At 47.3% G+C, this 16,786-nt stretch overlaps 1 protein-coding gene across 2 annotated transcripts in view; it reads left to right on the top strand.

The window, feature by feature from the left end:
- The window catches only part of LOC115391891 (cyclin-dependent kinase 17-like), a 29,192-nt gene that overhangs the window by 10,898 nt on the left and 1,508 nt on the right, over positions 1-16,786 (top strand). The window contains exons 2-16 of one of the 2 annotated variants that reach the window (XM_030096304.1): positions 1,106-1,254; positions 5,489-5,653; positions 5,784-5,917; positions 10,608-10,733; positions 12,213-12,269; positions 12,403-12,517; positions 13,035-13,129; positions 13,286-13,348; positions 13,603-13,726; positions 14,001-14,121; positions 14,470-14,567; positions 14,757-14,862; positions 15,253-15,295; positions 15,453-15,543; positions 15,645-15,722. In XM_030096304.1, coding sequence (XP_029952164.1) covers positions 1,128-1,254; positions 5,489-5,653; positions 5,784-5,917; positions 10,608-10,733; positions 12,213-12,269; positions 12,403-12,517; positions 13,035-13,129; positions 13,286-13,348; positions 13,603-13,726; positions 14,001-14,121; positions 14,470-14,567; positions 14,757-14,862; positions 15,253-15,295; positions 15,453-15,543; positions 15,645-15,722 — 1,543 coding nt within the window. In that variant the 5' untranslated portion in view covers positions 1,106-1,127. The other variant, XM_030096305.1, reaches the window with a different exon arrangement.

The following is a 16,786-nucleotide window of genomic DNA, read 5'->3' as shown; positions in this document are numbered from 1 at the left end:
TTTTTGCCCTCATAATTTAAACCACAATCGTTGACATGAAGTCTGTTTGTTTTTATATTTTCCATGCATAACCAGGGTCCATTATACATTAGCGTCGGTGTTTCTCAAATGCGTAAAACCTACGTTCAGCGCTGGACCTGAATGGCTTCGTTGTAGACGTACACACACAGTTCTTGTTGCCCTGCTGAAAGTGCTGCTCACACTCAAACCAAAACATTTCGAAAGCATTCTGAAGACTGTCAGGGTGTCATAACTGGCGGCTTGCAGCCTGTCCACTGAGTCTCTACAGTCAGACTCCGTCCTGTTCGGTACTGAAGTGATTCAGTGGTGTCTCTGGACGGACTTCAGGTAGTTGGTGATATTTCAGAGACGAGGGGTTGTCGGCCGGAAAGAGCTGACAGACGCGGAGCCTCGGGGGTTTGCAGCTACTCGTGTGGTTTTCCTGTCAGGCTCGCCTCGTCATCGCAGGCACATGTCCAGATCTGCAGCAGAAGTGCAGCCGCGATCTCCTTCGCATGGAGGTCATGCGGGAGAGGCCGCCCGTGCTCCTGGAAACCCTCTTCCTGTCTTCACACGAGTTGCCTCACAGGATTTCACTTCCTCTCTCACAGCCTCCGGCGCTCACATTCGGTCGCTCTCGCACACAGAGTAAATGCGGCTGGAATGTGTGATGTGGACTCGATGCGGCCCGGGCCGGTCCCGCGCCATTCAACCCTTAATCCCCCCGGTTTAGGATTTGCTTTTACAGCCCGGTGTGCCAGAGACCGTACTTTTAACTCATCCACAAGAATCTCTCACCGACTCGTCATGCTTTCCCAGGGGGAGGAATGTAAAGCAACGTGCCTCAATGAGCTGAGTCATAATTAACATCTGAGCGTTGCTTCGTCTGTGCCATTGTTTGCCAAGTCAGACTCCTCCATGTGCGATGGTGAAATCTGACGGCAGCCACATGACGTCTGCGCTCATGAATCAAGGGCATTTTGCAAAACAGATTTCATCAATTAGGTGGCACGGCCTGCGTTGACTTGAAGCCGGTGAGAGTCTTCCTGCGTCTCCTCTCTGTTCTCTGCAGCCACGTCTGAGATAATGTGTCTGTGATCCTCAGGCCGCCCCTTCCCGAGAGCTCCATGGAGAAGATGAAGCGGTTCAAACGGCGTCTCTCTCAGACCCTGCGAGGCAGCCACACCATCGACGAGTCGCTGTCCGAGCTGGCCGAGCAGATGACCATCGAGGAGAACGGCCTCAAGGACAGCGGTGAGTCTTATTAGCGGCTCGCGAACGTTGATTTCTGAATGTTTCTCAGCTTAACGGTGCAGGATGTAATGATATAACCGGTTCTGAGGTATTTAATTGGCTGGAATAATCGACACACGGTTGAACAATGTGTCGGTTGAGACTGAGTGAAATGTAATAAAGCAGACACCTCTGGCCATCAGCACCTCTCGTACACACTCACTCCATAGTTAAAAACAAAAGGAGGGATTTCAGGGAACACTGTGTCATAAACACAGACGGACGGGATGAGGTACTTCAGTTACGCTGCGGGTTTCCCCACAAAACAATGACTAACAGCAGCATGGATGAATAACTGTTGACACAACGGAGAGGACGATCGTTTCTAGTTCTGCTGATTTCAAATTAAATACCAAAAGGTGATGTGTTACCCAGAAGTTACTGTATTTCTTTGAGTGTCTTCGTGCACATTTCAGTTTGTTATATGATAAAGCACATTTTTTTATATCATTAATAAAAACACTGCAGGATCACTTCCCTCCCTCATGTTTATAAGTCTTGGTTCTCCAAAATTGACTATTATGGCTATTTTTTTATTATTTTTTTAAAGCAGGATTAATTGATGCCGCTGAAGAAGTCTAGATGTTTTGTTTTTCAACCTTCTTAAAACTGGGGAGGATTAGATTAATTTGTTTCAATGACATTATCTGAATTGTCAAAAATATGCAATAAGTGAATGCTCCTGTGGATGAAGACAGCTCATATTTAAATGTCTGGCAGTTTTGGTTAAACGTCTGTGATTGGACGGTCGTATCGAGGGAGCACGACTCGGCCTGGGGGAAAATGTAATGACAAGTTTATGGATGCAGAAGCTTTATCTGCTTTCTGGTAGCTTTATGGATGTCATAAACGGTCTGGGAGGCTCATGCCAAATCCCGTCTGCAGCCACAGGCCAGGCGTAAAAGATTTAAACAAATAACTGTCCCGTAGGCACAAATTAAGCCAAACATATTTGATTCAAATTAAGAAAAAAAACCCTCTTGAGTCCTTTCTTTTGTAAATAATGTAATAGGTTGTCTAAGTTATCTATCATTACTTTGTTCATATTCCCTTATCAACATATAAAATTATGTCGTTGCTAAGTAGCGGTGAAAGAGTGACGATAAATCCGTATATAGGAATATCAGTGTGAGTAATACACTGCGGCTCGCCCATGATAACCAGAACACTTACAAGATGTTCCCAGGTATGGATTTTATAATGCGACTCTCGGTTAAAGTGCTGCTACCCCCCCCCCCCCCCCCCCCCCCCAACATCACCACATAAATATGAGACACTTAAACCACTGCTGTTAGCAGCCAAGATGGCCGTCGTGACTGCCATCAGGACAGAACTGTGAGGTTTTTAAACTTGAGATTATCCAGTGGCGTTGACCCAGGCCTTCATGTCTACCAAATGTCACGGATAACACAGCGGAGTCTGTTCAGTTTGTTATGGGATAAAATTCCCAGCACATTTATGTAACAAAATGTCTGCTTGAAACAGGATTTAGGAACTGAATTTTAATGGACTTAATTTGTTGTTTTTTATTTTTTTTCCCCCCCCATCTAAATCCAAATCCACATTTTATCTAATACTGACCCAGAATCTGAAATGGACTGAGCTAAAGTGTTGAATGTTTGGCCGTCTCCTGAGTGTAATCTCTGCTTACCATTAGGATTTCAGACCGCGGTGACTGGAGTCCTTGTTGATGTTGCCATTAAGGCTCAGTTTCCACTCATATTTTTTTTTTTTTCTATTTTCTCTTTCAGTAATGTGTCGGTTAGTTTTATGTCCTCTCTGACTTTAGAGGTTCTCTAACAGACCACCACTTCTCGATGAACGCAGAGATGACTTCTCCTTTCTTCTCCTGTATTGACTGCGTGCAGCCAGTCGGACCGGACTCCGTCTTTATTTCCGACGGATATCGGAGCTGTTTATCGTTCATGTGGATCCCGCCGAAGGTTGTGGCCTTCAAGGCGTCAAATAAACGCAGAGCAGCGCTCGGCAGCTTATCTCTGCTGATATTCACATAGTCTGCAGGGAGCGAGGGAGAAAGGGAGGGAGCATGCCTCGGTGTACTACCACGTCGTTGCCATGGCACTCGGGGTCTGGAAACATTCGAGAGTTTCCATGACATTGCCACGGTGACTTCGATGACTTGGTGAAACTAGCCAGGCATCTTGATGCATTTTCACTCTTCTTTTTTCTTTTTTGGTTTTTGCATCGTTTTTCTCTTGTTCTTCTCCTCGCCACCGTGACCCCCCACCCCCTCCCTCCCCCCCTTTGCTCCCTTCTCCCATCAATCAGATCGTCCGAGACCCCCCCCCCCCCCCCCCCCACCTCCCAGCGCCTTCTGAGAACTAACAGGGCTTTGTAAAGAGCTTTTTGTGTGGTGATTAACACCAACTTTGGCCGGAGTGTTCTGTGCTTCAGGGAGTGGGGACGGACGCACAGCCGTGGTGTGTGCATGCGAGTGCGTGAGGGGATTTTTTTTTTTTTTTTTTTCCCCCCGCCTGTGTAACAGTAAGTAGGGTAGAGAGGAGACAGCATGGAGTAGCCAGATGAGATTTGATCTGAACTCTGTGATTGGGGAAAGCGTTCTGGTCCTGATCTGATTATGCAACCGTCATAACTCGGGGCCAGCGGCGGCCCGCAGATATCAGAGAGGTGCTATCAGGACATCGATATTACACGGATGTATCCTTCGTTTGTGTTTCCTGCCAGTGAGACATCTGAGCGTGATGTGCTACTCCTTGGCGAAAATACAGCAGACTTCTGGCATGGGTTGTGATGCAGGACATACCAGGTGTTCCAAAGTTTTGACGTCTGAGTTGGCAAAGTTGCTGTGCAGCGAGATCTGTTTTTATAGCTCGGCAGGACCTGAACGCCCACATCAGTCTGAATCAGCCTCCAACGAGCAGACCGGGTCTTGTGAGCTTGATTTTTTTGGCAGCAGAACTCTTGCTGTTCCTGGAAACTGGAAACCAGACAAATCAGGGAGCTACCGGCTGATATTGCCCACTTTCTATGTTGTGGATCAGTAAATAAAGAAAATGTGACTCCGGCTTTTTTTAACCCACAAAAAAAAAAAAAAAAGTGTTTATTCCCGCACCGGCCTGAGTAAATAACAGTGATCCCGAGTCCGCCCAGAGTCTGCAGCACTCTGCCTCTGTTTGCCTGTTTGCTCAGAGGGTTGATCATGTCAAGGACCGTCCAGAACCAGATAGACGTGCCTGCAAATCCCTCACAAACGCATCTTCTCTCCCCATCAAGGGAACAATGTAATGTATTTAATCTGTGGCCATTATTCTTCCCCCTGATGGGGTTATCTGCCCGGTAACTCCTGGTCTAATCTACCGAGCCCGACGGGATCCCTCTGCTGGAGCTCTGTGCTCCTGTCTGCGGCCTCCCGGCGGCTCCATTTTCTCCCTGCTGTCACAGTCGGTGTTTTACTGAGTGCTACTCCTTACATAATAAATCTGTCACCTCCGTCGGCTCCTTTCACACGGCGGGACAAACGCCCCTCTGTCAGCCAGCCTCAGACCTTCCTCTGAGGTCAGTCCACGCGTCTCGGACTGCAGGGTAAACTCACTTCTCCGCCTCCGATGCTGGCCGTTTACCGGACGAGGCGATGCCGACGGAGCGAGCGGAGGAACACTGTGGATATTTGACGAAGCGGCACATTGTGTTCGAGCGTGTCGTCTGCCGAGAAATCAAACACATAAAGACTAAAACCTACGAGCGCATCGCCGACCTGTTTCTGACATGCACGGAGAGGATGCCACCTGACTTTTTTTTATCACTCCAGTTTTTGTCAGCTGGTTTAAGCAGCATTCAGTCTCATTTATCCGTCGTGCTGAAACACAGCTGTGGGCCGATACGGTATGCAAACCATACAGCCACAGATTAGGCGTTAATGCCAACCCGTTATGCAACAGTGTTTATTTCATGCCGTCTGGTGTTATTCTGTTTACCATTTGTGTTTATGTGTCAGCGCATCCCAAAGCGTATAGTCTGTCAGGAAGTGAAAATGTTCCTTATGTGCTCTGCACCAACCAGTTACCATAGAAATGTTATAAAATATAAGACCCATTCACCTTTGACAGTTCTTTTGGGGGAATTGTGTGAAAGTCAAGATGTTGTGTACTTTCTGATCTTACATCATGTTTGTTAGCCACATTTGTAAAACAACCCTTTTTCTGTTTTTTCGCAGAGCCCATCGTGAGAAATGGCCGCCCTCCTTCGGCCCACAGCGTTCACTCCTTTCTCCACCAGTACACGGGCTCTTTCAAGAAGCCGCCGCTCCGGCGACCTCAGAGCGTCATCGGAGGAGGCCTGGGGTCTCTCATGGTCATGCCTCGGAACGGCAGCCGCCTCGGTGAGATACGCTTACACTGATGACCGCCGGCCTGGCTTCACAGAGAAGGAAGGAGCCCGAGATTTCTTTTGTGTTCTGCAGTTGTTCAGTTATAATCCAGACATTCTCCTGAAACGTACTCCTTTGTCAGATATCGTCCATGAGAACCTGAAGATGGGCTCAGACGGGGAGAGCGACCAGGCGTCAGGGACGTCCTCTGATGAAGTGCAGTCGCCCACAGGTGTTTGTCTGAGGAACAGAGGGAACCGGCGCATCTCCGCCGAGGTGAGCCTGCTCTCGGTCTTCTTTCAGACGCTCGTTGTCCTTCGTGGCTTTTCTGCTTTGAAAAATGGAGAATATGGTGTAGGACGTGAGTCACTGCCTACTATTACCACTTAATTACCTGGCCCTGCGGTCCGGCCTCCGCTTCGCCGGTGATTGTGTGTTTTGATGAATTCACAGGAAAGCAAAAGGAGTTCTGAGTGTTTGACAATCATGTTTTCAGCAGGAAGTGGACGTGCGGCTCCACGCGGTAACTCGGCGTGGGTGTGTTGTCGCCGTGGTGTCACGATGGAGACGGCAGCTGCTCACATAATCCAAACACACACACACACGAATATACCACGACCCCACATTCCTCTGAACAAAGTTTAGCAATGAAGTATTACCATCGTCCTCACACATCTCATCCGGCCTCATTGTGGATCATTTTCTCGCTCCTCTGCTGGTTACATAACATCATGCGAAGACTTCTCACTGTGATTGTTGTTTTTTTTGTTTGTTTTTTTGTTGGTTTGTTTGGTATGAAAAAGATTTCATTTCAAGTAATTTTGGAGCTCTTTGTATATAATTACACAGATATTAAAAGCCTTAGAATCTTTTCTTTCTTTATAAAATATGAGCATTTATGAGCAAATCTGGCATCTCTTTACCATATTAAAAAAAAAAACATAAATTAAATGATTCACAGCTTTCTCTTTTTAATTTAAAGTGATCGATAGATCGGCTGCTTTGTTCGTCTTTGTTCAGTTACAGTTGCGACACACTGGATCTGTGGCTCTCGGTGTAACTCGGCGTAGGTGTGCTGTTGTGTCAGGAGCATGCAGACGGCTGCAGCTGCTCACATAGCGCTTGCATGCATGCATCATGACTCCACATACCTCTGATCCACACCGATCTGCGTTACATGGAGTTGCTTCAGTCAGTGTCTAATCTCTCACACTTCTCCATATCGTTTAGTTCTGCTGCTTCTTCCTGGACCTGAACCCTTGATCTTTGGGAATGCTACGTCAAAGCATAAAATTACCAGTGACGATTTTTCCTTCCTTTTCAAAAAACAGATTAACAAGCGTCACAGTTCATTATACATCGAATGAGACCAATATAAGGAACATAAAGCAAGGGCGATCACCTGGCAGATCAGCATTTGCTTCTTTCCGTTTTGTTTTTTGTTACAGTGAAAGCCCTCAGCATGCCAACTTCACATTCACATTTTTTTGCGAGCCGCGCCGGCCCACTTCAAAGAAAACATTTTTTTCCGGTTGATAGAAGAAGAGGTCATCTAATACTCAAGGATAGGAAAATTGTGCAAATCAGATGTTGTTTTTTTTGAATGGAGCGTTTCACCACCGGTTTCCACACACACACACACACACACACACACACACACACACACACACACACACACACACACGCACACCTTTTCATTCTGACTCACTCAGCTCTGCCTGTTTCAGCATAGCCTGCAGGATTTCATGATTTTAAATTCTCCACAAGCTTTAAGTGCATCACTGAGGAACATCTGTTTGATGTTTCAGTGAAGTCATGTCTCTGTCTTTCTATGGTTTTATCTCATTATGGCCGTTTGCAGCTGCCATTAGCCTGTTGTTCCCGTGATGGTTTGACCGACAAAGTTTCCAAACAAACAATGACCGCTGACTTTATGAAGACTTTTACTGTCATGTGATTTCAGACTGGTAGGTGGCATAAGGATTTCTAAGCTTGTGCACGAGCAGGACTCGTCTCTCTTAGTTGAGGAACAGTTTTAATGGATGGAGTTCATTAACACAGAGGTTAGCATTGTCACTTCACCATAAGAAGGTCTGGGATGGAGTCCAGGCGGGACTCCTTTATATCTGAAGCTTCAAGTTCTCACTGCTTCCTTTTAGGCTTGTTGGTGCCAGGGAATCGGCTGGAGATGTGTGTGTTTTAGTGTGAGGGTGTTAACACTCGGACCTCTCAGAGGGGGCATGCAGAGAATCCCCAGAAACAACATTCTGGATAAATCCAGTGTGGGAAACGGACCGTTGCATTCATGACGTGACAAATCTGCTTCACAAAGATGTAATTCAAAGCCAGAGGAGGTTTATCTGCTGTTTGTTGCATTACTTTGGCATATTTCCTGGGTCATATTTGAGTGTTTTGATCGGTATCTAACACCGTGTATTTCTTGTCGTTGCGACCAACGCCAAGAATCGAAGCTTTCAAATCCATCTTAACTGCTGCTAATGGGATTTCAGAGATGTGCACGTGATGTGTCGGTGCAGCCGACGGTTCACTTTCTCTGTGGAAGAAGAGAAGAAGCCAAGTCCCTTTCAGCTAATAAAGCATTCTCAGACATCTAGCAGTAATGAACAGGAGCGTGAGGAAGGAATATGGATTCATAGTCATCCACTGTTAGTAGATTGAGCTGTTTTTCTTTTTTTTTTTTTTTGCTTCCATTTTCAGCATTAACAGTTTGAGCTTGAAATAATCCTCTTTTCGTTCTTTCCTCTCTCTCTCTGCACTTTAACACATTTTTTTTTTGAAAGTACTGTGAGAGAAATGCAGTGAAATGTCTTGCACTGACGATAATCCCATTCACATCTGCATTAAACTGTGGAAAATAGAATCAATTAAAATCTTGTTTGGGAAATCTTGATTCTCTCCAAGTTAATTCAGACTTCTCTCTCTCTCCGAGTTTATTTGATGTCGACACGTTTCCTCTAAACCCCGGTACCTGCTGGGTGATCATGGGAGAACTGGCCCGTCCTGTTTGAGCAACTCTTCTTCCTCTCGCCTGAGTGTTGGCTGCTGTGATTGCACAGCCTCTGGGGATTTAGCAGCAGATAGCTGTTGTGTGACTAAGCAAAAACAATTCCAAAGAGAAGAAAACCTTTGGATGTAGTTAGCATGCTCGTTTCGGAGGCACCTCTTGTTTTGCGCCGTGAGCACGTGTGCGTCGCGTCTCCTGCAGAAGGCCTCTAGGCTTGATGTAGATGAAGTGACCCGGCAGTGGATTCGCCGCGTGGCTGCGACTCTGAGCGAAGCGACAGCAGTGGCGGCAGGAGGAGCGGGAACATCTCCCCGTCTGGTCAGGTAGTGGATTGTCCGTCTCTCGCTGCAGAGGAAGAAGCCTCGCTGTTTTGGGATTACATCACAGGGATTACTGTAATACGGTCCAGATGGGACCCTGTTGTAACAGATTAGGACGAGTTGATTGGACAACTGGAAGCGGGTGCAGGGGGGGGGGGTGCGTTGCAAAGGTCAGGTGACGGGTGCCATCACTTGCACTGTGACCAAACAACCAATCCTGGCAACGCAGAGTGAAATCACAGAGCGGCAGAAGGACCGGATTCACTGTTTAAAAGAAAAAAAAACTGTTGTGTCATGGCAGCCTGCGGCCACACCGAGCATCTGTTACTTATAGGACTGATTTCAGCATATTCCCCGTTAATCTGTCATTCTATCCATAAAAAGTAGAAATTGGTTAAAAAAACATCAACTCTTACAGCATGTCAAAGCGCACGGTGATCATGAAGCTTTGCCGTTCTGTTCATGCTCATGTAAGATTAAAGATGACGGAAAATGTTCATATTATGTTACTTAGAGTAGAAACTGTTGAGTTGTAAAACAGAAAATTGAGTAGTAACTAGGTGTTTATGAGCGTTTTATTCATCTCACAAGACAGTAAAATGAATCTGGTTGATTTTCTTTATTGAATACTGCCGCAGATGTCTTAATGACACTCTTATAGTGATTACTGAGTTTTTGAAGATTTAGTCAGATAATTAAATTGTTAGTTATAAGTCTAGAGTGATTATTTGAATTCCTGATTATAAATTGCTCCACAGCATTATAAAGTTAATGACATTGGATAGAAGAGGACACTGGAAATTAACATCTTCATCTTCTATTAAAAGTTTTCATGACAGGACATTTTGAAGTTTTAGATTAAAAACAGCTCAGCATTTGTCTTCCTGTGTCGGCTGTAAATGACCAGAGAGGCGACGAGCGGCGTCAAGGCCTCGGCTGGACTCAGAGTCCGGCGGTCCGGCGACCCGTCATGCGGTTTCAGCCTCCGTTATCTCTGAGCGAGCGTTTGGTAGAATGTGAGAAGCTCAAAGGTGAGCGCTGCTGTGTGTACGATGGCAACACGAGGCCGAGGGAGGGGTGGGCCGTAATGAGAGAGAGAGAGAGAGCGAGAGGATTAACAGTAATCTAACAAATCGAGGAAATGCATGATGGGAAGAATCCAGACGTTGCATTGTGAGTGTGTGTGTGCGTGTTTTGATTTTATATAACAAGTCGTTACCGTGATTTAGGACTTTGTTGCTCCAGGAAAGACTTTACCCTGAAGTGCTGCAGGGCTGCACAGGCACACCAGTCACATCCAGAAAACTGCAGGAACACGCGGCCACATGTGTGTTTAAAGACACACTCACACACACACACACACACACACACACACACACTGCCGCTCTCTGTTGACCAGCGAGACCTCGACCTGACTGCCTCTGACTGTTTCTGCTTGTTTGCTTTGGATTTCTGCCATTTCGTGTCAATCGTTGGTATTTGTCCAAAGCTTATGCTCTTTGCTGAGGGTTTATTTATTTCTTTTTCTTTTTCTTTTTCTTTTTTTTTTTAGTTTCTTAAAGGTTTTCAGATTATCTTCACACGGTTGTCTAATTTGAACATGTTGTGTTTGTGTACGCAGGACTTAAACAAACGTCTGTCCCTGCCGGCCGACATCCGGATACCCGACGGTTACCTGGAGAAGCTGCAGCTGAGCAGCCCGCCGTTCGACCAGCCGCTGAGCCGCCGCTCCCGCCGGGCGTCACTGGTGAGGCTGACCTGCGACGCGACACAGAACCGGCTCACGTGTAGAACCCAGTCGAACCCGGGTTTGGTTGTAGCTACACGAGCAGGAGGAGCCGCTCCGGCAGCTCGCTGACACGCCGCCTGTGATCGCAGACGCAGCTCTGGGACCACACGGCTGTCTCCGCATCACGGCGGTGACTCGTCCGCTTTGAATGTTTCTGTTGCTGCGACGGTTTTTCTGGTTGAGCTCGGTTGAGCTGCGGCCCTCCGGAGTAATGCGCGTCTCAAATAGCAACAGCAACACTTGAAGTTTCAGGCAAGCCTTTCTGATGCGTTCCACCAGCCACACAGGCTGCAGAACAGCTGCAGCCGAACGCCGTCAGACATTATTCAGTCCTGTGATGAGAACTCAGTGCATCTAAAGTGTCACGTTGTCTTCTGCCGGTAACAGGAATACACCAACACACTGACTCCACGTGTACAGATCAGGTGGAAAATGAAGCACGTGGGGTGAAATCAAACCGGATTTACACTTTCAGGACACCAGTTAAAAAATCTGTCGTTATTTTCTCTGTTTACTTTACTTCTTGGGTTATTTTTTATGAAAGGGAGACAAATCCTATCATCAACTTAATATTTTTACTTGACGATTATGCGATGCACCACAGACTCGTGTTCGATAGTGATGTGACCGTCAGTCCAGCCTAATTTCATGTTGAACTGGAGCGAAACAGAGGGACGACAGCAGACGGCCGGCGGCCACAGGGCATAAAGATAGCTGCTGGGGATTTGTGTTAAGAAAATACACAAGTGAAGCCGTGAGAGCTCACGGCTTGTCGGTCTCGCCCTCACAGCCAGTTTCACTTTCCACCTCCGCCGTCGCTTTGTCAGCAGACCTGCTTTAATTGGCTGGAGGTGTTTATTTTAAATGTGATCAAAAGCAGAAGTTGTGGCCGTCACCTGCCGCTCCCCCTCTGCATGACCCGCAGAGTAAAGTTTGCGAAGGCCTCACAGTCGCACCGATCTCATCAGTTTTTCTGCTCGCCGCTCCCGAGGGCACAAGTTGACCCGTGAGGAGCCTCAAGGCGGCTCGTATCTGATAAAGAGACCGGCTGGGCTCAGGTCATCATGAAGAAACTTGACAGTCAACAGAGTAACGTTTCCTCTCTGACAACACAGAGATCAAATCCAAATATTAGAGGATGATCATTTAAAAAGCTGTTTTTCTGGAGGAGGCGAGTCCCAATGCCGCCACGTCGAGGCTGCTTCATAAATCAAGGCTGCCTGTGTTTGTCGAGGCCGTGAACAAACATACTGTAAAAGCCACAGGCCCTCCGTCTCTGATGATTAGCTGTGATGGCGGCAGGTCGCGCGCCCTCCTTCCACCCCCTCTCTTCTGTTATGAGGCCGTCATAAGGATTTGTCGTGGTGTCTGTAAGCTTGTCATCGCTAATAAAGACGCCGCCCTCTTCACCGCCGCCTGTCCTTTTCTCTCCTGCAGTCCGAAATTGGCTTTGGGAAGCTGGAGACGTACATCAAACTGGACAAACTGGGGGAGGTACGTGAGGCTGTTGACTTTGACCTGTTTCCCGTCGCCACGCAGGTGCTAACGTTCTCAGAGAGGGCGATAAAGAGCAGCAGGTGACTTCACTCTGAACCCCCTGACTGACTGGCTGTCCTGGCTCCTGCAGGGCACCTACGCCACCGTCTTCAAGGGGAGGAGTAAGCTGACAGACAACCTGGTGGCGCTGAAGGAAATCCGACTGGAGCACGAGGAGGGGGCGCCGTGCACGGCCATCCGAGAAGGTACCGTTCAGAGTTTGCATCAAGGTTTTTACACTGTCAAGATAGTAATGAAACAGAACATGTAAGGACCAGAAATACTGCAAAGACGGCCATAAAAGTGTCACCACTGATAAAATGAAGCAGGTTTAAGTGAATAAACGAGGAGCATGCGGTCTCATGTTTATTCACCATTGAACCTCTTCCTGATGCAACCTGAGCACCTCAAGGTAACTGGCTTGCTCCGAGTCCCACAGCAGCCGTCGTTAGAGCACATCACAGTAGCTTTTAATGGAAGGAAGACAGAGTGAAGCGCTCCTCTGAACTGTTCCTCTTCATTAACGAGTGCAGCAGAGAAGTTTCCTCGCTGTTTGTAATGCTGCTGTGCAGATGTAAACATTTCCAAACAAGCCTCACAGATGTGTTTTGCCGTCGGATCAAGTGGTGTTTGAAATAGCTGATCTCTTCATCGTCAACATTCACGTGTGTTCATCACCGCAGAAGGAAAGTGACCTTTTCTCTCACTCTCTGTTCTCCCCAGTGTCTCTGCTGAAGGACCTGAAACACGCGAACATCGTGACCCTGCACGACATCGTCCACACAGACAAGTCGCTCACACTGGTTTTCGAGTACCTGGTGGGTTTTCTTGCAAAAGCAAATTCTAGAATCACTGCACGACCCGCGTGTTGTTTTTTTCCTCTGCAGCGACGCTAAAATCCCTGCAGATGACATGATGATTATTCATGACCCAAACGTAGCCGCCCGCACTCTGACGCCCTTCCTCTCGTCTAGGACAAAGACCTCAAGCAGTACATGGACGACTGCGGGAACATCCTGAGCATGCAGAATGTCAAGGTGAGGCTCTGCAGGCGGCCTGCTGGCACCGCCACCTTCATCAGCTGTCAAGACTCTGTTCCTGCTGCTGGAGGAAGCACTGGGGCTTCCTGGAGAGCCCCCTGGTGGTGGCCTGCAGACAGCTTCAACAAACTCCAACATCTACTTTCCAAACAGTTTATAAACACCACGAAGCACAAACACTTGATTCAGGTGTTTGATCTTCATATATATTGATAAATTCATATTAATATACCTGAAATCTTCTTTTCCAGATCTTTCTGTTCCAGATCCTGCGAGGCTTGGCCTACTGTCACAGACGGAAAGTCCTCCACAGAGACCTGAAGCCCCAAAATCTGCTCATAAACGACAGAGGGGAGCTCAAACTGGCCGACTTCGGTACAAACATCAGCGATTCCATTACATGCAGCTTTAGATTGATAATTCAAAAGCCAACTGGTTTAGAAATGGGGGGAATACAGTATTTGCTGTTATAAAATCCTCAAAAATGTACATTTTACTTATGCTGCATGGAACAATCAGGCCTTGTTTGGAAGTTTGCTTAGTTAAATGATCCTTTTCATTTTATTATGAATTGATTTAAATATGCTTGTTGATTTGTTTTTTTCAGTTTTTAAATTTTTTTTGATCATCTCTCATGTCTGCTGTGCAGGCCTGGCGAGAGCCAAGTCGGTGCCCACTAAAACATACTCCAACGAGGTGGTCACACTCTGGTATCGGCCTCCCGACGTGCTGCTGGGCTCCTCTGAGTACTCCACGCAGATCGACATGTGGTGAGTGGGCCCGGCTCGGCGGGGGTGACTACAACCGCGAGAAAACTTGACGCGAGGCTCCTCCTCTGCCTCCGTGTGACTCCGCCGTGGAGGCGCAGGCGGACGGGAAAAGTTCCCCGTCGCCGGAGTGCGGCTGTGTGACAGTTCGTAGTGATTTGTGGACCGAAGCGCAGATGTTTGAGGCTCCCTGTGAGCATGCAGCTGATTGATTCCACACTGATGAAGACGCTTGAGTGTTATTTGAAAAAAAATAGACAGTGAAAGAAGACCTGTTGAGTTTGCTTTGTGCTGCAGCTTCGGCTCCTCTCCTGTTGACCCCCACCCTCCCTATCTGTGTCCTCCTATCAGGGGTGTGGGCTGTATATTCTATGAGATGGCTGCTGGCAGGCCCCTGTTCCCAGGCTCCACAGTGGAGGACGAGCTGCACCTCATCTTCAGGCTGCTCGGTCAGTGCTGCCCCCTGCTGGCAGTAGAGGAGCACTCTACCTTTTAGCCCCTCTGACACCGGCCTTTTAATCGCATTAACCCTGGCATGGAGCTCCCCTGTGGCAGCGTGAAAAAGCCGCTCCAGCTGGCACCGGGGGGGAAAGAAAAGAGCTCAGACTGTAACGGGTCGATTGAATGTCCCTCCTCAGGCACTCCCACAGAGGAAAGCTGGCCCGGAATATCCTCCATCGAAGAGTTCAAGACCCACAAGTTCCCCAAGTACAAGACACAACCCCTAATAAATCATGCACCCAGGTAAGAAGAGGATTTCAGCAGCTGTTTCTCCTATAATTTTTATTTCATTTTATATATTTCTGTTTCATGTTTTAATTCTGGGAACATAAACCTGATCCTATCCTCCTCGACTCTTTCACTAGTCCTCAGATCATTGGAGATGGGAATGAGCAGATATTTCTAATGAGACCCAGGTATTGCAGAAGCACGAGTGTGTGGAGCCTTTAGAGTCAGACATTAGAGTTTCTGGTTGTGTTTAGGTAATCGTTGTGCGCTCTCTGTCACTTCCTGTAAGGAAATCCTGTGGAATAGTTGATGCCGTTTGACTGGGTTTCCTTCCTCACGCTCACCAGCGTGTGTGTGAGTCACCCCACCTCACTGACCCCTTTCTCTTCCTCTTCCTCCGCTCAGGTTGGACACCGATGGAATCGACCTCTTGATGTCATTCCTGAAAGTGAGTCCGGCCGTTTCTGCCAGGGCTTGGCGCCGCGTTTAAACACGGCGCGGCGCATTTCGCGGCTACGTTAGGAAAGAAGTCCGTTCACGTGACACAGTGCCGGCCCCACCGAGTTCCTCCCTGAAAGCTTCTGCTCTCCTTCTAATTTTTCCAGTACGAATCCAAAAAGAGGATCTCTGCTGATGAAGCGATGAGGCAGCCCTACTTCAGGAGCCTGGGGCCACGTGTGCACACGCTGCCAGAGAGTGAGTAATGAAGCGGGAGTGCAGACTTCGCAGAGCCGCTGCTCGGTGGCCGACAGCGAGGATCGGTTACAGTAACAAAGGCCGCTCTGTGTGTTTGGCAGACATATCCATATTCACACTGAAGGAGGTGCAGCTGCAGAGAGACCCCGGCTACAGGAACTCGTCGTACCCCGAATCAGGTGAGGAGCAGAGCCGAGTGGCGTCTCTGTCCCGCTCATTCGGCAGCTGTACCAACAAGCTGCAGGGGGTCTGATCCAGACCTGCTGCAGGAACCGAAGTCCTCCACAGCTGCCACGAGTTGCTAATGAAGACAGAGAGGATTTTTTTATTGTAGTTTGAGCCTGGATTTCCCCTTTTAAATGTGATGAAACGTACAGCAGCTGATATCAGGTTCAGATGTCTGATACTCCTGTATCGTCTCTGAAAGCCATAATTTAAGGCTTTTTTTTCCCCCCAAATGGTGGGGATGAAGGGAAACACGTAGCCTGCAGGTTACATATAATCTGGAGGCATAAAAACAGGACTCCAGTTTCTACTTAATGTTACTTGTTAGCAAAAATAATATACTCTTTATTTCTATGTTGTTCCATTTCAGAACGCTGCACAGTGCTGCTCGGTAGAATAAAAACCAGAGTCAATAAAACAGTGAAAGGAAGCTAAAAAACTGGGTTTATCTGTTTTATTGCTGCATTTGTGAGCAGTGTGTCCGAGACAGTCTGCACTAACTGGAGCTTTGATATGTGGGATTGGGTTAGTCAGGCGTACATATGGTGTTAAAATGGTCTGAACGGGTTGTAAAAAGTGCATAAATGACCATTTCCTCTTTCTCGGGGGCCAGAGAGTCCTGCAGATGCCACTGATACAAGCAGCGAAATAGAAATTTTGGTATGTTGATTAAAATTAGGATCATTTTTTACTATGATAAAGACCAGACCAGTTACGACTGAAGATCTGTCCGTGCTTTTTGTTATTTGGTTCTGAACTTCTTTTCATCAGGGAAATCTCATTAAGAGTCTCTTGTCAGAGACAGTCATGGTAACAGCAACACTCACAGCAGCTTTGGCACAGACGGCAGCAATTCTGATGTTACTGTTACAGAAATTAAAAAAATGAAGACTAAAAGCAATCAGTCGAACCTTCTTTAAGGTTCAGTGTCTAATCTTTTTGGCCCCATTTACATAACAGTGTTTCAAGTGAAAATGCACCGTATTTGTTTTTATTTTTTCATTTTCCTTTCAAATTT

Source organism: Salarias fasciatus, chromosome 7 (genome assembly GCF_902148845.1).
Source record: "Salarias fasciatus chromosome 7, fSalaFa1.1, whole genome shotgun sequence".
Lineage (NCBI taxonomy): Eukaryota > Metazoa > Chordata > Actinopteri > Blenniiformes > Blenniidae > Salarias > Salarias fasciatus.
Note: the sequence above shows the minus strand (reverse complement) of the source record. Positions and strands in the feature narration are given on the sequence as shown.